At 46.0% G+C, this 22450-nt stretch overlaps 1 protein-coding gene across 2 annotated transcripts in view; it reads left to right on the top strand.

The window, feature by feature from the left end:
• SLC8A3 (solute carrier family 8 member A3) overlaps nt 1-22450 on the top strand; it is a 107966-nt gene that overhangs the window by 17555 nt on the left and 67961 nt on the right. For both annotated transcript variants that reach the window (XM_056493879.1, XM_056493880.1), the window contains exon 2: nt 1507-3318. In XM_056493879.1, coding sequence (XP_056349854.1) covers nt 1553-3318 — 1766 coding nt within the window. In that variant the 5' untranslated portion in view covers nt 1507-1552. The remainder of the gene's footprint in view (nt 1-1506; nt 3319-22450) is intronic.

The following is a 22450-nucleotide window of genomic DNA, read 5'->3' on the forward strand; positions in this document are numbered from 1 at the left end:
TGCTGTCAGCTGGAGTTCAGGCATCTTGCTCTAAGAGAGAGGTGTGAAGGGACATAATCCCTTCTGGAGATGTAGGTCTTAAATACATGTTTTGTGTCAGCTCTGGGTGGGACAGGAAGGATCGTTCCCTTGAAATGGGTGTCTCTTTCCTCTGACTACAAAAGCAGCCTGAGAGGCTTTGTTTGACTTGCTGCCCAAGATTTGGGTAGTTACAGTAGGGGAAATGAATCCCAGGCCTGCTCATTTGGCAGTACAAACCTCAATGAAAGTTAGTGGGAGTTAAGGCTTTTGAACCTTCCAAGTGCTGTAGATAATGCCACTATTAAGTTTGATGTTTCCTGTGAGATACTTGCCTGTGTCTGGACTCACAAATGTGATTTGTCAGTTAAGCCTGAGATCAAATTCTTCCAGAGGCCTATTATGAAGGAAGGAGAATAGTGTGATCCATGATAATGTGAAGTGCTCAGAATCCTATTTTAAGTGGTGCAAGCCCTACAGCAATGTAGTCTGTAAGTAATAGAAGGTATTATTGGGCAGTGATATGCCAAATCTATGTGCTACATCGATCAGCTCCATTGTTTTTGTATGATATTTTAGGTTAGAGATTACTTTCATTTTAGATGATATTTGAAAATACATCAATTTCTTAGGGATGCAGAGGGAATGTTGGTGGGTACATGCATTTTGCTCTGTCTTCCGAGTTTTATGAGCACAACTTTTCCTAACTGTGGCATTTTTGTAGATTTCTGAGACCATTTAAAAGCACGATTATTGGTGTAAAATGTGACTGTCCAGATGGCAAGGGAGAGGTTAGTGATAAATGGCCTTTGGCACTTTGCCGAGAAGGAGTCTTCTGCCCTATTTCTCAGTTGATATCTTTACCTTCTAACATGGATGCCCTGTGCATCAGGAGCTTGGGGAAGCCTTAGGACCCTTCTGCAGACTCTAGGAGGGGCTCTTTGTGGGGGTGATTTGGCCACTAGGGCACTCCATGATTTATAACTGAATTACATCCTACAAATGAACTTCATTTGGAGATTGCTCGCTGGCCTTGAATGGTACTTTTTGTGTTGCTAGAGGCTGCTTGCCTTGTTTTATTCCCTGGGTTCTGAGGCAGGAGGGTCCTTAGGTTTGACAGCTTGTGCTGAGTTGAAGTGCTGTGTGCTGGGGATCACCATGGCATCTCTAGGTGAGTGGCAGCTGAGCACTCAGTTCTTCTGTTACACATGCTGTAGGTCAGGAACAAACTATTATGTGTGTATATATATACACACACACTTTTCCTCTGAATTACTTTTCTAGCAATTGATCTTCATCTGCAAGGCATGTGAATGCTGCAGTTTGCTAGAGTCCCTGCTAAATACCTTCTTCAGAGTGGCAGAGACACAACCCATACATCTGTGCCAGTACTCTCCAGTGGCGAGACACTGAAGTGCATTGGGGTAAATGTTGCATCTTCCTTCTCTCTCATGCTTCCCTACCCCCTCTCTGTTTTGTTCGTTTCAGGTTCTCGGCCTTTTTGGATCTGCACAGTGGAAGTTGCATCTTGTGTATGGCGTGGTTAAGCTTGCAGCCTGTCACCTCGGCCTTCCTCCATTTTGGGCTGGTTACTTTTGTGCTGTTTTTGCATGGTTTGCAGGTGGATGCTGGCCTGACGGGAGACTCAACCAGTACAGTACAAAACAGCTCGTGTTCAGGATCTTTTGACTGCAAGGAGGGTGTTATCCTGCCAATATGGTACCCAGAAAACCCATCCCTTGGGGACAAAATTGCCCGTGTTATCGTGTACTTTGTAGCACTGATCTACATGTTCCTTGGAGTCTCCATCATTGCAGATCGCTTCATGGCATCTATAGAGGTCATTACATCACAGGAGAAAGAAATAACAATTAAGAAACCCAATGGAGAGACCACAACGACCACCATTCGGATTTGGAATGAAACTGTTTCCAACTTGACCCTCATGGCTCTGGGCTCCTCTGCTCCTGAGATCCTCTTGTCCCTGATAGAAGTGTGTGGGCACGGATTCATAGCTGGAGACCTGGGGCCATCTACAATTGTTGGCAGCGCTGCTTTCAATATGTTTATCATCATTGCCATCTGTGTCTACGTGATCCCTGACGGTGAGACCAGGAAGATAAAACACCTGAGGGTTTTCTTTGTCACAGCTGCATGGAGCATCTTTGCTTACATCTGGCTGTACATGATCCTTGCTGTCTTCTCCCCAGGTGTGGTTCAGGTTTGGGAAGGCCTGCTCACGCTTTTCTTCTTTCCACTTTGTGTCGTTCTGGCTTGGATAGCGGATAGACGTCTGCTTTTCTATAAGTATATGCACAAAAAGTACCGTACTGATAAGCACAGGGGCATTATCATAGAATCAGAAGGTGATCACCCTAAGGGAATTGAGATGGATGGCAAGATGATGAACTCTCACTTTCTGGATGGGAACTTAGTGACTGTGGAGGGGAAGGAGGTAGATGAATCTCGCAAAGAGATGATCCGGATCCTAAAGGACCTGAAGCAAAAGCACCCAGAAAAGGACTTGGACCAGCTGGTGGAGATGGCCAACTACTACGCCTTGTCTCACCAGCAGAAGAGCAGAGCCTTTTATCGCATTCAGGCAACCCGAATGATGACGGGAGCTGGCAATATTCTGAAGAAGCACGCAGCTGAGCAAGCCAAGAGAACCACTAGCTTGCATGAGGTGCGGCCAGAGGAACCCGAGGAATTCATCTCCAAAATTTATTTTGACCCATGCTCCTACCAGTGTCTTGAGAACTGCGGTGCCGTTCTCCTGACAGTGGTGCGGAAAGGAGGGGACATGTCCAAGACCATCTACGTGGACTATAAAACAGAGGATGGCTCTGCCAATGCTGGTGCTGACTATGAGTTCACAGAGGGGACTGTTGTCTTGAAATCTGGGGAGACCCAGAAGGAGTTCTCGGTGGGCATCATCGATGATGACATATTTGAGGAAGACGAGCATTTCTTTGTGCGGCTCAGTAACCTCCGTGTGGTGGAGAGTGAGGAACCTCCAGAGCTCAGTAACTCCCCGTACCCAAAGGCCATGTTGGCTTCTCCTTGTGTGGCCACAGTGACTATCCTGGACGATGACCACGCTGGCATCTTCACATTTGAGTGTGACATCATACATGTCAGCGAGAGCATTGGTGTGATGGAGGTCAAAGTCCTAAGGACATCAGGAGCGCGGGGCACAGTCATAGTGCCATTTAGGACAGTGGAAGGGACAGCAAAAGGAGGTGGAGAAGACTTTGAAGACACCTACGGGGAGCTGGAGTTCAAGAATGATGAAACTGTGTAAGTACCCCATTCATTTCTGTTCTCAGGTCTAGTTATGGTGTTTAACCCCACATTTTGAGTCCGTTACAGGTGAATGCTGACAAGGGGCAGGCTCCTTTCTTCAGCTTTCCATCAGTTTCCCTGCTTACCTCTTTCAGGCAAGAGCCGACAGCAGGATTTAAGAGCTCAAAGCTCTTGTCCCTTCCCTCTTGGGAATGACAAATTGAGGCTTAGAAATACTGGGGACCAGGGGATAGGAAGAAAATATATCATTGTCTGAGGTCCTGTACTAAAGCTAAGGGTTAATGGAGAGTTAAGGTAGAGAGAGAAGGAAAAAGATGAGGTTTTACTTGGCTGGGCAAATACAGGAAAGCCTCTTTTTGAACACCAAACACAGGGAACGCAGGAGTTTGTTGCAATCCCTAGATTAAAGGTTAATAACTATTATTCCCAGGCATGTGAGAGCTGCTCAGTAGTCCTGGGGTTTTATTTCACAAGAGCAATACTTCATACCTGTGTCCCTAGGCTTGCCTGTGCAACTGGCAGGTCTGTGTGGCAGCTAATTCACAGCACAGGCACAGCTGCAAAGCCATTCTGCTGGACCTGAAATTCTTGCAGCCTTTATGACTCTGTGGCCTATCCATATTCCCTACATCACCTTCCCTATGATCTCTCTATGTCTGTTCATTTGCTACCTGTGGTTTTTTCCCCTTATAAAATCCCATGGCAAATGGCAATAATGGTCTAAAGCATTGCAGATCACAGCTTGCCCCTGTGGCTCTGTGACCCAGTGTTTTCATACAGAATGAAGAAGGGAAGCAGCACCCATCCTATTAATTCAGCTTTTTTTATTGCATACTAAGTAGCTGATGCTAAGCTAGGAAGTAATAAAGACCAGAGAGGCAGTAATGTCTAATTGCTCCAAGTACCTGTTGTTAACATTAGTGAGGAATGAGAAAAATCCCTTAGCTGAGTAGGGAGAAGGACAGAGGTGTGAGTCTGGTGCTAAAACTCCCAGAGTACTAAGTGCCTAGTTCCTTTCGTTAAAACCTTATCACTTCACCTATCACAGGAAGAATTGTGCAGGCTTCCATCTGACATCAGAGAAAGGAAATATTTGTACCAAGCCTCCCAATACTGTGCCCAGAACGACGTCAATATATTAAATTCTATGAAATAGAGAGGTCCCAATTTGATAGGACCTTCTGTCTTAGCCCACTAAACCATTTAATCCAGCTAATATCCACAGTCTTGATGCTTCATTGTGAGTATGTGCTCTTCCTGTTAAAGGAAGACAAGCTCCTGTTGGCTGGCTTCAGCCACTGTCAGAGCTGGAAGGGGATCAGCTGTCCTAATCTGGCCTTTTTGGGAAGATGGGCCATGCAGGCCAGTCTCCTTAACTGGGCCACAAGCTGATTTCTATGGAGAAAGTGAAGAAGAATGCTAGGTTTGTGGTTACAGTCTCCTGTGAGCAGGCTACCTAAAATATGATGGGTACTACTTTGCTTCAATCAGGTCTTGAAGCAGAGAGGCTTTCCTTGCTTGAAGACCCATCAGTGAAAGGCCAGCAGATTTGGGGTACCAGAGATGGGGTTCTCTGAGCTATGCTCCCTTTCTCTCATATGCTGGCTAATGAAAGATTTGTTTTGTCTTTGAAAAGTGTGACAGAAGGTCAGAGCATACCTATATAGTCACTTGGTTTTGGTTAAAACAAATCACTTCCAGCAGGACCAGGTGCATCCTTGTGGCACAGACACTAACAGTCCAGAAAACATGTGTAGGTTGCTTAACACTGTACTTTTTGACCCAGCAATGGCCTAGAACATAGACAAGACATTTGCAGTGCATTTACAATGGTGACCACACCTGATGCATTAATGAGATTTTCCCTTCTGCATCAGAAGCCTGCTGGGAACAAAGCCCACTAGCCACAGTGGCCATGGAGATCATGTGGCTAGCACATTTTAACTTCTTTTGGAGCTAGAATTAGTGTAGTGGTTCAACATAGCATTTAATCAAATTAATAAGCATAGCAAGGAGAGAGTTCATATTAGCCAGCACATATCTTTATTCACTCTCTATTCACTCCTTTATTCATACCTCCAGGAATTACAGGGATGAAATTTTAGTCTGGAAATGTGGAGATGATTTTCAGTAATCAGTCTTTGGCCTTTAAATTCAGTGAACACAGGTCAGTTGCTGAATTTTGCTAGCTCCTCTCTGAGATGCAGATTGTAGCAGCTGTAGAAAGCAGTTGTAGGTGGGTTTAATATTTTCTTCCTTCTCTGCTTTCTAAATCTGAATGCAGAAAAATAATTTTGAGTAAATATGTAGGCTGCAAACAAATTTGAAGTGCCTTAGATCTGAATTTGGGCTTCAGACCCATAATGCTGCTGTTGCAACAAAGTTTGCTCAGCCCGGTTTGGGAAGGTGGGTGCACAGGGTGTTTGGTACAGTTTTGCTGGCCCAGAGGGCTGTGTGTGAGTCACAGAATTGCTTGGTACAAGGCTGTCTGAAGACACTGGGTCACTGAATGGCCATAGCATTGTCTGGCTAAATATTTGAGTCTCTGCCTCTTAGATGCCTTGCCACTGAGGGGGATCCACCACGAGGTACTGACATCCCCTGCACACTGAAGGGGGAACCAAGAGTCCACCAAGCCCATACAGAATAGAGAGGACAGCAGGGAGACTGGGATGATCAGTAAGCAATACAAAGGGAGTCAGAAAGCAGTGAGAAATTATTGGGCTCCCCACTTCAGCCTACAGTTTACATACTTGCCCAGGAAAAGTGGAACTTGGGCTCTAGTTTCCATGCTGGTGTAAAACTCCTACACCAGAATGCCCACCTCACTGCCTTAACCTTCTCAGTCTTCTCATGGAGTCACTTTGACAAGGCTTGTTGCCTCATGGAGGAGGGAAATTATTTAACAGCATCTTGCAAACATGTAAGACAGTGCTGTGCTTTGCTGTGGCTATGCATGTATGCTGAGGATCTGCAGAACTGCAGCCACAAAGAAGCACTGATCTGTGTAAACTGAAGGAGAGCAAAGCTTCAGTTCACGCTCTCAGCTTGTTCTCCATCACATGAACTGAAAAACTTGCATTGTGCAGCAGCAGGCAATCTGTAAGCAGTTTGGAGGTTGGCCTCCTGAAGTGCAGCAATGGCTAAGTTAATCAGAGGGGTACTGGATTACACAGCATCCCTGACATCACACTATAGGAGAGGCACTGCCACCTACCAGATCCCAAGGGCCAAGGATAAGCACTTTCCCTGGAAACTAAATGGAGAACAGGTCTTCACTTAGAGATACCAAGATAAAATAAACTGTCTCAGGTCTGGTTTTGAGAGGCTTTCCCTAAAACATATGGGACCAAAAAAAGCTGAGTTGATGTGAGCTTACAGAACAAGAGGGAAATGGGTCCTGCCAGCGGGTCTTGCTTATTGCCTCTGTGATTCTTTCTGGACTAACACAGTCAAAGTTTCCTTACTCACTGCTGGGTGGGAGCACAAGAGAAAGCAGGCTGAGATGAGGGGGGATGAAACAATGCCATTATTGCTGAAATATGGTCCTATGCAGAGTGTGTGTGTATGGGTGTGTTTGAGTGTTGGATAGTAGTGAATCAAGCCATATAATCTTGAATGCTGTCATCTGTTGAGAAGAGAATTGATCAAGTCTCAAATATTTGATTATGCTGCCTCCTTTTCAATACATTTGTTATTTCTGAGCTCCTGGCCCAGGGAGGGCCAGATCCAGATGTAAGCAGCTGAAGTGGAATCTTAGCTCTCTTGTTGACTAAAAGGATCAATCAAATCAAAAGCTGCTTTTTTTTTTTTTTTTTTTTTTTTTTTGGCAAGATGACTGAATACTTTTCTTTTAAATGATTTTGTAAGGAAATAAATGTTAGGTTCTTGAAGGTATGAAAATGTAGAAGAATGATTGACCCTGCTGCTTTATCATGTCTAAGCAATATAGAAATCATTAAGAGCCAGAAGCAAAAAATGAATTGAGTTTTAAAGGATTTTCTTTTTACATTAGAAAGAGAACTCCTATCAAGTCATTAAATTTAATTTAAATTTTCTCTGTTTAAATTGTTTCTCCTGTTTGAAACTGTTTAAATTCATATGGAAATTTGTCTGTGTCTTGTTTTAATGCACAAGTTACCAATAGATATGCCAGCTAGACAATGAGGTTCTGCTGTGGCCCTGCCATTTGCAGCAGCTGTACCAACTTAAGGATTAGGCCAAGAGACCTACTTTGGTAGGTGCCTTTGTTGCTTGCTAAGTTACTTGCAGGACCTGCAGACTAGTAGAATTACAGCTATTTGCCCTGAGCCTTCACAGTGCTGCCTGTGGCTCAGGAAGGAGCTGGCTATTGAGAGGTGCTGTGGTATTGAGCTGGTGTTCAATGGGAGCTGCAAAGCCTCTTCACAAAGTCAGCCTGGCTTGGAAAGACATGGAAACCTGGAGTCCCTTATCTGTGTGTGTGTTAGGCAGAGCACTTAATGTCAGAAGGGCTGTCTGCTCCTTTCTACAGAGACTGCCGAGACAAACGTGTTAAGCCTGCCTTGAGAGGCAGTGAGACAGTGTTCCCTCCCTTCAGGATTTGGGCAGGATGTTGTGCATTGCCTCTCCTTGTCTGCTTCCCCCCAGGGAGTCCCACAGGCTGCTGTGTGCATGGCTGTGTGTGCACTGTGGGGCCACTGTGAGCCTTGGGCTGTCCCCACCGTGTGCTTAGTTTGGTGGTGCTGGTTTTCCAGAGGGCTCCCTCAGCACTGTGCAGTGATAAACCATCCTCCTCTGGGGGCCTCAGGCACTTTCTGTCAGGGGGCTGATGAAATGTGTGTTTCTGTGTGCATGTGGTGGCTAGAGGTGGTGCTGCCTGGACCAAGGTCACGTTGGTGCTGTCCCCAAGGCTGCTGGCTACCACCTGCCCCAGGGCAGGCAGCCCATGCTGGTGCTGCTGCCCTCTCTCCTGTGTGCTGTGCCACCCTTGTGTGGTAGGAAGGTCAGTACCCCTTCCCTCTCCTGTTCCCCTCCTGTCCTGCTTGGACAGAGACCTGTGCCCTAACCCCTTGGTGGCTGTTGGCTTCCCCCAGCAGATCTGGTGAAGGTGGGAGTGGAGAAAAGGGAGCAGTGGTTTTCTGGCTGAAGGATGTCATGCTGAGGCACAGCATCATTAATTTGCCTTCCTTCTTGCCATGCAGCTCTTGAGGAAACTGTCAACTTAATTTTTTAATTTGATCACCTACACAGTCATGGTTGTGTCATTTTGAGGGGAATGCTATTATTGATACTTAGCTCTTTTGCTTGATGTTTCATTAGTAGATCTCATAGCACTTTACAGAAGAGATTGAGAGACAAAAAATTCCAATTTTGCAGATGTGGAAAAAATACAGAAAAAGTGACTTCTCTTCCTTCTGGATTACCCAGCAGATCAAAGGCAAAGACATGAATAAAAACTGATCTCCCTGAACTGCTGACCTGTGCTCTACCAGAGAAGGTCTGTGTATATTGAGCTTTTAGTTTCCCATTACTCAGGACCACATTGAATTTTTGCAGATTCACTGACCCCTCTCGAGCCATTGACAGTCAGGATGGTACAGGTGTAGGCAGCAACTGGAATATCTCACTATTCTCCCAAGCTGACAACAGGAGCTGCAGTTTTGGATGTTCATTTTCCTAAATTAAATTTTGGCTACATGACATGGAAGTCTGCTGCATCAGCAGACTTTGCTTTATTTATATCAACTGTGATGACTCCAATTAATGACCAAGGTAATAACAAAATTATTTTGGTACTTTAGTCTGAAATCTTGTTCAATAGCTCTCATACACATGCAATGATCCTAAGGCTCTGGGCTCTGAGAAGACAGCTTTCAAAAAATTAATACTTATTAGTGTGACTCTAGGCAATGAGAATTTGTGGTGTGAGGCTGCTGCTTTCATTCTCTCAGGAGGAAATACTTCCCTGTAGAGATTGAATCCTCCAAACATTTTCTAGTTTATCTCTATTAGTGGATGAGCACCTTCTGTCTTTCTTTTCCTGCTTCTGAAGTTAGAAGTTCTTGATCCCTATTTTTAATTCACATTTAGGGAAAACAGTAGCAGCTGTCTCCCAGTTAAGCAAACTTGCCCCCACTATTTTGCCAGTGCTGAAAGGCTGTTGTATTTCCTTTTTGCTGTGAAATTCTCCTGTCATTTTTCTTAGCAGTATCTAATTTAACTGAATTCCTTTACATCCATACACAGATGCTTTAGTTTCTGCTACAGTCTGTCCCACTGTGAGGTGCAGGTGACGTGAGCTGCAGGGGATTAGTGTACGGCGTCAGGGAACTGTTTCTGGAGTGTCTGTAAAACCAGCCTGCAGAAATATGAGACCTTGACACCACACTGGGAAGAAGAGAAGCTGTGGGCTGACCTTTACCTTCCCAGATAGCCCTGTTGGCAGGTGTCAGGGGGATATACTTGCCCTCTGCCCATGAAGGACAAACAACATCCTGTGTCAGGGACAGTGATATTCCTAGTGAGGGCAAACACAGGGAAGTTCACCCTGACAAATGACACAGCCAAGTTTTGGGTTTAAAAAGCAAACAGAACACCAGAACTCTGATCCAAGATAAACCAAGTTTACTGTGGTTTTGCCTGCTTAATTCATACTGACTCATGCCTTACTGAGTGGAACACCTTTGCAAAATGAGTGACTTAGAGCCCTTTTCACACAGAGTAAGAGGCACAGGTTGTGTTTGTTTCCCACATGCAAGGAAGACGAAAGCACAGTCTTCTTATCTTCAGGGGACAAGAAGAGATGCTGGTGGCAAGCTTGATGAACCATGTATCATCCCATCTTACATGCTGGGATTTTTTTTGAAAGTCAACAATGAAAATGCTATGTACAGCATCGTTATAAAGTATCTGTGACTTCTAACAAATCAGAGTGTAAGTAAAGTTTGTGTTAAGTATGGGCTTATCCTTCTGTAAATGAGGTGAAGAGAACACAGTCTAAAGTATCCCCACCCAAAGGTCCTTCAGCATGTTTTTGATGTGATTAAAGAGAAGCAGCTCAAACTTTTTTGTTTTTTGTGTGGTTTGTTTTTTATTTACCTCCTGAAAAAAGGTGATTAAAGAATTCCTCTGCTAGTTGATTCAAGCACCAGGGACCGAGTTCATCCTCCATTTAGCTTCAGTGAAAACAGCAGATTAAAGCTGGGAGGAATGTGGACTTGTACATATTTACAGCTGTCTTGGCAGATGGGCTGCTGACAGATGAGGCCCCTCAAGTCTCTGCCTGGTGCTGGGTGCCAGCATCTATTGCTGTGAGCATTTCAGCTGAAGTCAGTCCTGGTGCTGGGCAGGCACTGGCTGCTCCCTGGGCTGGACCCTTTAGATGGATTCTGCTGGAAGTCTGAATATCAGATAGGAGCAGTTCTTCCTGCCAGGGTTTGCAGGAGCTGTCCTTAGGAGGCCAGCAGAGACAGCTGCTGAGGTGCCACAAAGCCTGAGCAGCTTCATGTGGAGCATGGAGCAGCCCCAGAGCTGGACTGCAGACCAGGACTTGCTCTCCCCCACAAGAGCAAAAGCCATGGCTCTGTTCTCCTGCTCCTGGTGGATGGTGGAACATCTCCTTTGGTGTTTCCAGTGTTGGGGAAGAAAGAGACTTCTCCCTCCCCTTTCACCTCTCCAAAGAGCTTCCAGGAGTGGTTGCTGCTGCCTGTGCTGTGGCTGTTTGGCTGAGTGTGTTGTTGATGGTTTATCTCCTGCTGCACCTCTTTAGTGCTCTATGTAAAAGTATGCTGTTAAAGTGAAATGGGTTAGGAATTACCTTTTGTGCTTCTGTTTTTCTTTCCATGAGATCAGCAAGCCAAATGTGTCCTACCCTCAGACAATTACCCACTGGAGCACTGTGCTGTTTCACTTTTATCCCTTAAAGAGTGGGATAAAATGATCAATATTTAATGTAGAAATTTTGCTCCACTTATCTGTGCTTTACCTGTGCTCCCTCCTGGGTTGGTCTCCCCTTTACCTCATCTGCTTGAGAGTTTTGATTTAATACTGCTATCTCCATTTCCCTCAGTAAAGACAACTAGATCACAAAGCTGTTTAGGAAGGATGTGCCAGGACCAGTGTAAAGTATCAAATGCTCTGTTTTCTAAGACAGTGGAACTGGTTACTTTTGGGGTGGGTTGTGGTGGGCTTTGGTAGCTCACAGTAGTTTCTCATTCTGTGATGGTGCTAGGGAGAGGGACCATGTGAATTGGCAGTTTTTCCCAGATGTGTCCTGTTAGCTGACACCAGGAGAGGTGGGCAGAACTCTGAATAGTGCAGAAGCACAGTGAGCAGACTCTGTATGAGCAATAGCTGCTTGCCTAGAAGCTGGGCTCCCAGGTTTCATCAGCTGGATCCTGCAGGGCAGTGCCTGAAAGCTGTGGCAGGGTGGAGGAGCCTGATTACTGCTGGTGTGAGAGGCTGCAGCTCTGGGAAAGCCTGAGGAGCTGAGCACACTGTCTCAGTGGCAACCACTTTCCTACTGGAAAGTCTTAATTTTCTATGATTAGCAAATTCTTGACATAATTGTCTTTCTTGCTCTTTTTGTGGCCTGAGAGCTGGAGCAGAGCTAGACATGGTCTGTGGGAGTCAGAGCTGATGGCAGCTTCAGTAGGTCATTAGACTTTGTGGTGGGCAGCTGGTGCTGACTTTCCCTTGAGGTACTGGAAAAAAAAAGTCAGAGGCCTGATTAACCATCCTTTATATGGTATGGGGCAGCAAAAAAACCAGCATAACAGATGTGACATCTCCCCTGGCTTGACAGCAGTGGCAGAGCAGGAGAGAAGTGCAGAGTGGTTTCCTTGGAGCACAGTGCCCAGGGGAGAGGGTAAGGAGCAAAGGATCCCAGCCTGTAGTGCTGGGAGAGCACTGGGAAGTGGCAGGTGGGTTTTTTCCACTCTAAGCTCTGTGGGGAGTAGTAGATCCCCTCTGTGTTCCTGTGCAGTGCTTTTGGCCATCCAGGAGCTGGAGGAAGTGAGGTGCCATGGTGCAGAGGCAGCAGGGCAGCTGGGTTTGCAAGAGAGATCTGGCTCACGAGGGAAAAACTGCATGAGTCCAGACTAAAATGGAGAGAAAATCCAGGGGTGAAATAGGCCACTGGCTTTGGGTGCCCAGGAACATGGAAGCATGGCCAGCCTCAGGGGAAAAAGCTGCTTTGTGCTGGGGTCACTGTGTCTGCCTCTGGGGGGCCAGGGAGGTCATTCACAGCTCTGGGGAATTTGAAGGCAGGACAAATGGATGAGCAGGCTGAGGGGGGACCCTTCCCAGCATGTGCTGTATTGACTGGAGCCCCTGAATGCCTGGGACAAGGCCAATGCCTTTGGAGACAGCTTCTTGGGATCTTCTCAAAGGAGGCTGAGATTCCCTTGTGCATGTAGCCTGATGTGTCATGCCTCATGTGGCACCACATTTCCTGTCCCCACTCTGGGGATGGAGCCCAGCAGCTACCTGGGCAGGGAATGGTGACTGCCATTGACAAGGGATTTCTCCCTTGTGGTGCAGGGCTGTCCTGGTGGCAGACAGAGGAGTTTCTCAGGGCTGTGAGGCTGTGGGGAGAGGAACAGGTATGCAACATCAACAAAACTTCTGCTAAGGGTACCTTTCTTCCAATTTGATGGGGGGAGATGATTTTTTCAAGTGAATTGCTGTATAAGGTAATGGCCTGCTCCCTGGAGAGAACATCTAATGGAATGAAAGGGTATCTCTATCTTGTTTTGGGCAGTGAGAGCTTCCTCGAACTGCTGCCCAGAACACTTGTGAGACACCCTATAATTCAATTAGAAGTACCCTCCAGGGAGCATATAATTATATCATATCTATGAAACATAATGACAGCCCCCTCATATCACATGGTGAGCGACTGTCTGCTGCTGCCCAGAACCTTTCACCGGTGAGGAACTAATCTGCTTAGCACAGATTGAACTCGGTGGTGCACAGTGCTTACCCAAATGCTTCTGAAGGGAATCCCTGCCAGCAGAATAAACCTGTTAGCAGCATGTGAGCATCACTGCACCCACACTGCACTTCCCAGCCTTCAGGCCACTCCAGCCAGGCTGCTCACCTCCACCTTTGCCGTCTTCTCTAAAGCTTTTTTGGGAATTTTAAAGATTGGGAAGTTTTCTTTATGCCTTCAAATTTGTCTTTTTGCACCTTATTGTGTAGTAATAGCCAGTGATGCAGAGTGTGCTGCAGGGATTGAGGTCCATAATTGGCAGTGTCCTACCTTTCTGCAGATAGTTTGTAAGATTTCAATACAAGTTGGGATGTTCTGGGAAGAGAAGCAATTGTACTACCAGTTGAAATGCAGATCTCCTGGTGTGAAGCACAGCATTGCAGCATCTGAAAGGCTTTTAGACTAGAAGTAAGGAACACTGGCCACTGTGTAAAGGACTTCCATGGATACTGTAATTCCAATTAACTCTCACAAGAGGCATCAGCTTCAATCAACCTGCAGAAAACTGTAGAGGGTGAGCAGGGTGGGGTGCTGGTGTGACTTTTGAAGTCTTGACTTTTGAAAGAAATCCTATGGAGGAATTTCCCAACCCACAGTAGAAGTCAGCTGGGAAACAGTGTTGTCTGCCTTGTGATTGAAGAATACCCCTAGTCCAGAGAGGGCTGATGATGCTCTGCCAAGATTGGCTGCCCCCAGTCCCACTGTAGTTCAGGAGCCTCAATGGCTCTCACAGAAAGTTCATCCACCCACGTGAGCAAACTCATCGACCTGTCCCAGGATTGTGGCTGCTGTAGGTACTGTTGAGTTGCTGTCTGTCAGCCTCAAAGTGTCTTTTTGCCCTCAGATCCCAGAGCTCTGAGTGAGCTGGACAGCTCTGGAATATAAGACAAGGACCTTTGAGAGATTATGGAAACAGTGGGTGAAACAGTGGTTTCCTCCCATTAGGAAGCAGGAAAACATCATGCTGAACTTGGAGACATTGGATCTGAGTCCCAATGTGTTCTTGACTGGTGTTTTGGGGGTCAATCACCAAAGGTGGAGCTGAGTTTTGTTTAGATGGCACTAGGGTGCAGGAACCAGACAGTTTCTTCATCAGGAACACAGACTGCAAAACCCAGAGGCTTCATTCCTACATGGGCACAGGCACTGGGTGCAAAGCCTCCCTGCAGTGGCCTGCCCAGGTCGCCCCTGAGGTGCTTCTGTTGCCATGATGGGGCACACTGATCCCCTGTGGGAGCAGTGGCAGGTTGCTGGGCTTTGTGGCACGCTGTGGCACTGCTGGCCCTGGCTCCCACAGCCCTCTCCAAGGAGCCTGCTTGCATCTGAATGTCAGCTCTTGCTGCAAGGCTCCTGCAGGGATGCAGTGTCTCACCAGAGCCCTGCCATTTAAAGCTTCAACCTCTTGCTAACCCCTTAGCAGCTGTGAATCTGTTTCTGCCTTTTTGCAGCACTTGGGCACACCATTCCCTCCTCTCACATGCATGTCACAGTTTTGTGCACAGAAGGTGATGCCACTGTTTCTTCTGCTCATGCTGCTTGTGCTGACCCAATAAGAACTTGTTGCCAGGCTCTGGTGAGCACCTCTGAGACCTGTGGAGGCTGAAGTCCCACCCATAAAGGTGGCAGGGTCCCCCAGCCTGTTTGTTAGCTGATGTCAGGGTGTGTGATGTGCCCACCTCAACCTGTGCTATGAGCCCTCATTCACTCAGTCCTTTCATCAGAGACTCTTTGGGTACTTTAGCAACTTTGAAATGCTTTTAGCCTTGACTAAACTGAGCACCTACAAGGAAAAGCTCTTTTACAGTGAAAGACATCAGCTGGGAGGGGATATATGCTGGATTGTGCTCTTTCTAGCTGCAGAAGGTGACTGGGAACAGTCAGCATGAGTTTACTATAGCAGATCAAGGCTGACTGACCTGATGGGTTTCTGTGGTGAGATGCCTGAGATGGTGGCCATGGAGGGAGCAGTAGGTGACATTTATCTTGACTTTTGGTTTTTGGTGTGTTCTATAGTGTGATTATAGCCAGACTGGGAAGATACAGCCTTGATAGGTGATCCAAGATGGATTAACAGGCTGTCTGGTCTATCGGACTGAAAAAGTGGTAGTCAGTGCTGTGAGGTTTAATGGGGAGCCAGCCTAAGACCTGAACACTTCAGCATCCTAATCCATGCCAGGGATGGTAGGGTACCATGCAGCCCTGTCCTGGTGAGCACATTTGCACTGTGGTCCAAGGGGAAGGTTGGTGTGCTGGAGTGTGGGTTGCTGGCCAAAGGGACCTTGGAGTACAGCAGAAAGAGACCAATGGGCCTTGGGAAACTGGGAGAGAGAAATGCAGATCTTGTACCTGGGATGGGGTCATTGTCCTGGTGCAGGCTGGGGGCTGCCTGGCTGGGAATGGCTCTGCAGGGAAGGAGCTGTGCTGCAGGGAGAAACTGCTGGGTTCATGCAGTTTAAAGCAAATCAAGATTGAAGCAGTGCATTGATTTATCAGCAACATATAATTAACCAGCAATCAGTGGACTATATTAGAAGGATCAATATCAGCAACACAGGGAAGAAACCTGTGCAATGCTGGTGTTCAGCTACCAATTTCCAAGAGTCCTCCTGTAACTGACTCCCAGAAATTAGGCTCGCACACAGTTATGTGCCTCCCTGTCTTCCTGTCTCAATGGCAATTGGAGCCTAGGGTGAGCTGTGTGAGACCCCACTGGTCCCTGTGGACATCAGTCAGCAGCACAGCATGTCTTAAATATTAGTCAGAGCTGTCACTGCTCCTGACTTGGGATTTTGCTGGCAGTGACAGAGGTTTATTCCCTGTAAAAGATGGAAGCAGCTCTGGCCCTCATTGGGATGTCAGTGGAAGATCTCCCTGGACTGCCCACATTCTCCTCTGGATGGGGAATGTTCAGGCAAAGCTGGTGAGCTGGAATTTCCCACCCAATGCCCATTTTGTGATTTATTCTCCCATCTGAAGTAGGTGAGTGCTCTTAGATGCTGACCAGCAGGTAACTGGACATGCAGCAGAGCTGGGGAGAGAGCAGCTCTGCAGTAGAGCTTATATCCCAGTCTGGCAAGTGTGCTTCTTGCTGAACCTCTGGGCAGTGTTAGATAGTGTCCCTTTGCATGACACATGTACTTGTACTCACCATGTGTTTGTCCATCTGCCCAGGTGTACACAGCCACTGTTGGCTGCTGGAGCTAGCTGAGGACATGCAGCAGCATCATCTCCTGGTCATCTGTTGCTTTGACCTTCAGGTCTAAATTTTGAGTGTCTATCACACATTGAAATTGTGGGGCAGAAATAAGTTCCTCTTGTCTAGGCCCTGTGTGAAACTGGCTGGAGACCAGTAGTGGCAACCTCAGGGCAAGTTACTCTTCCAGACACTGGTGGTGTAATAGATTTGGCAGAAAGGGATAAAAAGCAGGAGAAGCTTTCCAGAAATAATAGTCAAAAAAAGGGCTAAAGACAAGGAGGGAAGAAGCACCATCTTCTTGGTATCTCAGATAATGTGTATTTCATGTGAAGTACACAACAGCCAGCCTGGCTGTCTTTGAATCCTGATGTCTGGTTGAATTTTTTTTTTCCTGTTAACATTCAATTTTAAATAGAGTAGTCCTCTGAGGGCCCGAGCTCAAGCATCTCAAATGTAGCAGAAAGAGTCCTACAGTTAGAGAGGGTGGAGGGAGTTGCATTAACCATCTCTTTGCTGGTATTTGCTGTTTTGTTGGCAAGTTACTTCCATGTCATTTGGACTTGAGCAGTTGGAAGCGCACAGACCATGCAGTCATGACAGCTTATTTAAAGTTTCCTTTCTCAGGCAGTCCAGGTGTCCCTAGGTGGCTGTGTGCCAGGAGGACATGTCAGTAAACAGCCATGAAATTGGGCTATTTACATGAGATTTTAACCGAGGTCTGCCAGGACTGGAGTGCAAGTAGGAGCTGAAATATTTAAGTCCCCTATGGAGTGGAAGGACTTTATTTTCCTAGCTGAAAGGGTATGGAAATTCCACAGGACCAGAAGAGCAGTCTGTGAAATATTCTTTGAGAACCTCAGTTTTTAGAAGTGTTTCCTTGTGAAAAGGGAATAAAAGGGCAGTTCCTACTCTTCTGGCTGCATAGCATTTTTGTTCCTTGTGGTGACTTGGAAGCACAATAGGAAGCCATGAGAAGATGCAGTACTTCCTACTATTAGGGGCCTTTTCTGCAACTGTTCCTTATTCCTGCTCTCCCTGGATTTCAGTCAGAGCAGGAATTTGACTTTTCCATTGGCTTTCTTGATCTGGCTGGAGATTGGGAAATTTTCTCTCAAGTAGCTGTGGATGCATTCTTGTTATTGAGAGGGTTAAATCTCAAGTGATTTGTGTTGAAAATGTGACATAAGAGATTAGATCTAGAATCCCATTTTGCTGGTGCACTGATAACAGGATCTTATCAGCCTGCCACTCTTATTTGATTACCAACACTTGCTACTGCAGAAACTGAGAGGGAGAAATGGGAAGTGGCTATTGATTGGCAATCAATAGGGACTGAGGTGCTTTTATCAGCCCCAGGGAAGGTGGCACACTCACCTGCTAATTGCAGCCTGCAAATCCCAGGGGAGATGCTCTGGCATGGCATAGCAGCATGTTGTACTACCAGACAATTCTTTAAGGGATCAGTCTTGAAATTAGTACTTTTTGGCATTGTCCTTGTGTAAGCTGTGCCATCCAGTGACAGAGCCACCCACGCTCCAGCCTAAGGTTAGGAGTATTGACTGAATTCATCAAACATGCCCTGAGAGGATGCAGAACAACTGGATATTGTACAATGGGGCTGACTGTGATTATTGCTTGAATACTGATTCTTCATTAAACAATAGAGGCTTGTGCAGCTAGGAATAGAACCAAGCCTCCATTTTTCTTGAGAGAAGCCAGATGGAGTTTCATAATCTTTTTCCTCTCTCTTTTTCTCTGTGTATGCCTCTATATCCATCTTTTATTTCGTCTTCTTCTCTAACCCTTTATTTCTCAATCCGTGTGTGTTTTACCTCCAAGTGCACCTCTGCTTCATATGCTTTTAAATGTCCTTGGAGAAAGAGGTCCAGATTGGCAAGTAATGCAAATACAAGAAAAGGTGAGGAACATCTCACATAGTGCTTGGTGTCACCTCATAAGCAAGCTTTAAGGGTTTAGAAAGGGCAGTGTCTCACAGAGCCCCATGTGTTCAGCATGCTGTGGTGGATACAGACTGGCCACAGGTGGTCCCCAGCTCCTGATGGCTGGGAGCTAAAATACAGAGAGGAGACCATCTCATTCCCTTTTGGTCCTTCCTGAATTGGACTTGATGCTGGACAGGGCCAAGGTACCCCCATGCCATTGCTAGTTATCCATACAGACTGAGGAGTGCTGCACCCTGAGACAGCACCACTGCAAACAGGATCTCCAGGCCCAGGTAAGTGTTTTTTAGTGCATGTAAGCAGGATGGACATTTGATGGCACTTCTGGAATCATGCAGGGATCATAACTTTGTTTGGTGTGAAAGGCAGACTTTGGACACAGCTTCTTTCTGACACAGAGGTTCCTGAACACTGTGTGCTGCTGCAGCCACTCCTGCTTTGCTTCTCCTTACCTGCCTCTCCTCTTCTGTGCCCCAGTGACCCACAGTGGGCAGGCTGCCTAAGGGGGGAGCTGGGGCTGGAGGCTTGCTAAGGACATCTACAGGTGCACCTCTCTCCAAGTGCAGTTGTCCAGGGCGAGGATGTGGCATGTCCTGGGAAAGGTGTTTTTGTGTGAAAGCCTTCCCTGGGATGGAGAAATACCCTTTGTCTTGCTCAGTCTCCATTTAAACTCAAGAGGGGGATGGTTTAAAAACAAATCTAGTTAAGAGAGTGTCCCATTTGCATTATTAAGTCCTAAAAGTCAATAATGCCAAGCAGAATATTAATACGGCCCCCAGTGTGTGTCATTATAAAGTGATTTTTAATGACACAATTATAAACTGTTTGTCTGATAATGAAATGTACTGTGTCTTCTACATGCAGAGCTTTATATGGGAAACATCTTGTTAGATTTTTTGCAATCCAGTGTACTCTCACTAGATTAATTATCCTGATCCTGCCATGTGCAGTTGAATTGACCTGTGCCTAATTCTCTCTTAATTTTTACTGAGCCACGGTGTACATCAGAAGAGGCTCCCTTCACATTAAGAGAGCTACACCAATGTAAGCCAGACAAAATAAAATAAGGAGTTTGTCCCTCAGATAGGGGTTGTCAGCCTTTCTCAATTTTTGCTGCCTTCAAAATATTCTAGGGGAATATATGAGCCCCTTTAGAGACATCTGACTTTGTCGTAGGGAGTACAGCAATCCTGTTTTTTCCAGTAACCTTTTGTGAATCCCTCAGGAGCAGTCCACAGTCTGCCATCAAAATGGCAGGCTGAAAGCCACTGCTCGAAGCATTTTAGGCAAAAATTCCCTTCCAAGTCAATGGCTGTGTATTATGCCATTCACTGTCCATTAGCACTTCAGTGTGGAGGGTGAAACAGTTAACTTCAGAGCTATTTTAGCTGCAAAACTTTGGTGGCCTAAATAAGCCTGCAGCGGTTCTCTCATTATGTGCTGTTACATTTAATTTCTTGTATGTTGTGTAAGAGTAGTGTACTAAGCTCTTTTCTCATTAGGGACTCTGGGAAGTTTGTTCTGTGGAACACAGAGATGCTCTGTACTGAGCAGTATTGCACTGACTGATAGATTATGGCTTCATGGGATTTAAATAATGAGATGTGGCTGCATTGTTGATGCTTGCACTGTGTACAATGAGTGAGAATTACTTTTGGGAAAGCATCTCTGTCATGCCATGGGACAAAAAAAAAATATTTCTGCCATCACAGTGTTCTCCTTGATATTGCCCCTTGATTTGGTTGATGTAGTTAGGTGTGCCAGAACGCTGCTGTGCTAAGGCTGCTGGCTCAAGCTTCATTTTCCATGGCAAAACCAAACCGTGCTTTTAAGTGGGGATCCATTTTTCCAAATGGTTGAGTACAGACATCTTTCTCCTGATTTACTGTTGCAATCAAGAAGCAAGCACTTATCCTGTCACTACAAAATAATAGAATAACTCTCAGATGATAGTGATAGGCTGGCATTTAGAAACGTTCTGTGCTGACCAGAGCTGGGGTACAGCATGACTGCAGGAGTTAACAGCTGTTTAAACACCCTCTAGCTGTGCATTTGGGGTGGAAGAGCACAGGCTATGGTGATGCTGCTCTTCAGGAAGCATGGGTGGCTCTGTACAGGTGGTGATATGACCAGAAATGGTGGAAAATTTTGGAAAGGAGCGAAAGCACAGTGTGATGGTTCTGGTGTCTAGGTTGGTGGATATACTGTGAGCACAGTCAGACTCCAGTCTCTCAAAACCAGGCTGAACCAGGTCTAGTTTTGTTGACTGAGGCTTTGTCTGCAGACATTAAAGTCTGTTAACTCCTTGTGTAAGTGAGCTCATTCCCAGGACCTTACTCCAGCCTAATTGCCTTTACAGGAAGATTAACTTAAACTGAACTGAGGTCATGTTACTTCAGAGCATGGGCATCAACACAGGGCTTTCTAATGCCTTAACTTCCCATTCCTAATTAATTCTTCTTAATTTTCCAGAGCATCTCCAGGTAGATGAGGTCTTCCCAGTGTTGCTAGATTATAATAATTTTCTTACATGATGTTGGAAGCACATGTGCCTCCTCATGCTAAACATAAAAGATAGGGATAGAAGACAGGCTGTGGTAGGTCCTGATTTCTCAAAGAAACCAGCAATGAGCACTTGGAAGTGCTGTCTAGGGCTGTGCCATTTTACTGGGGCACCCAGCAGCACCCCAAAGCTCTGGCAACAGTGGAGCTCCATGACAATGCTGGCTGTGGAGCAGCCAGCACAGGTACAGCTTGGATTTTGGATTTCAGGCTGACCCAGTTCTGTTGCACTGCACTCCCAACATCTATGCCTTGCTGCCAAAAAGATACCACCTTTATTTATGGCTTCATTTGCCATAACTGAGTAGACTAGGATTAGATTAGGCATAATTTCTCTTGGGATTTTTTTCCAGTGGTGATACAGCTGAGCATCTTTTCTCATTCTGGCCATGTTTAATAGTCTTACAGATGCAACTTTAAGGGGAGTAGTTGAGAAGCATCTCTGCTCACTTACTAGTAAGTCCTTGCAGCAAAATGGTAAAAGGGTGTATGAAGGGCATCTAGTCCAGCCCAAGACCAAGGTTTGCAGTTTAACTTAAAGACTTCAGCAGTGGCTTGACTGGCCAGACTTGGTGAGCTGGGAATACTTGCAGGGCAGCTAAGGCAAGCAGGAAAGTCTGTTTCAATCTGTTGCTGAAATGCATGCAGCTTCCCCACAGCTGCACAGCAAATCACAGGCAGGTCCAGGAAACCACAGTTTCCCCCATCTTAGGTTACACAGCAATGGTTGGAAAAGGGAATCAACCAGACAGGCCTGGTCTTCTCTATGTGAATTGCTTCTGTTTGTGCAGGCAGCATGGGTAAACTATTCCCAGTCCTCCACAAACAGGGTAGCTGTGGAAAAAAGACTGGGATGTCTTCTGGCTTGTCTGTCAGCACCAGGCTTTCCTCTGTAATTACAAGACCTTTATTGCCAGGGAAAGAAGACAAGGTCATGTCTGACTCTCAGATCCTAGGCTGGGTTTGTAAAAGTTAAAAGTAAATAAATAAAAATGGTAATCTTTTCACTTGATTAATTCAGTCTTGTTTTATATGGGGAACATTGCAGGGGAAACACAAACATGCAAATAAATACCAGCAACAGCAGCAACAACAAAAAATTACAGAGTGCCTCTCACACTGACCATGCTCTGGGTAGCCTAATGTGTCTCCCTCTAACACTCTAATATTTGCAGCATCTAATTAGCAAAGCCATGCAGTCACAAAGGAGACCCCCAGTCATCTCTGAGCCTGATGGCTGTGATTGCTGGCAGTGTGTGCAAGGTCACCCATTTGCTATCTTTCCCATTCTAAGACCTGACATAGCAAGGAGCATCTACCATCCATTTCCCCTGGCAGAGAGTGACAGAAAAGGCACACTGGGAAGATGAGAAGCATTACTGGTGGCATAGCTGTGCTGAATTATTGCCTATTGTGTGGGAAGCAGAGGTTTGC

Source organism: Oenanthe melanoleuca, chromosome 5, assembly GCF_029582105.1.
Source record: "Oenanthe melanoleuca isolate GR-GAL-2019-014 chromosome 5, OMel1.0, whole genome shotgun sequence".
NCBI classification, from domain to species: domain Eukaryota; kingdom Metazoa; phylum Chordata; class Aves; order Passeriformes; family Muscicapidae; genus Oenanthe; species Oenanthe melanoleuca.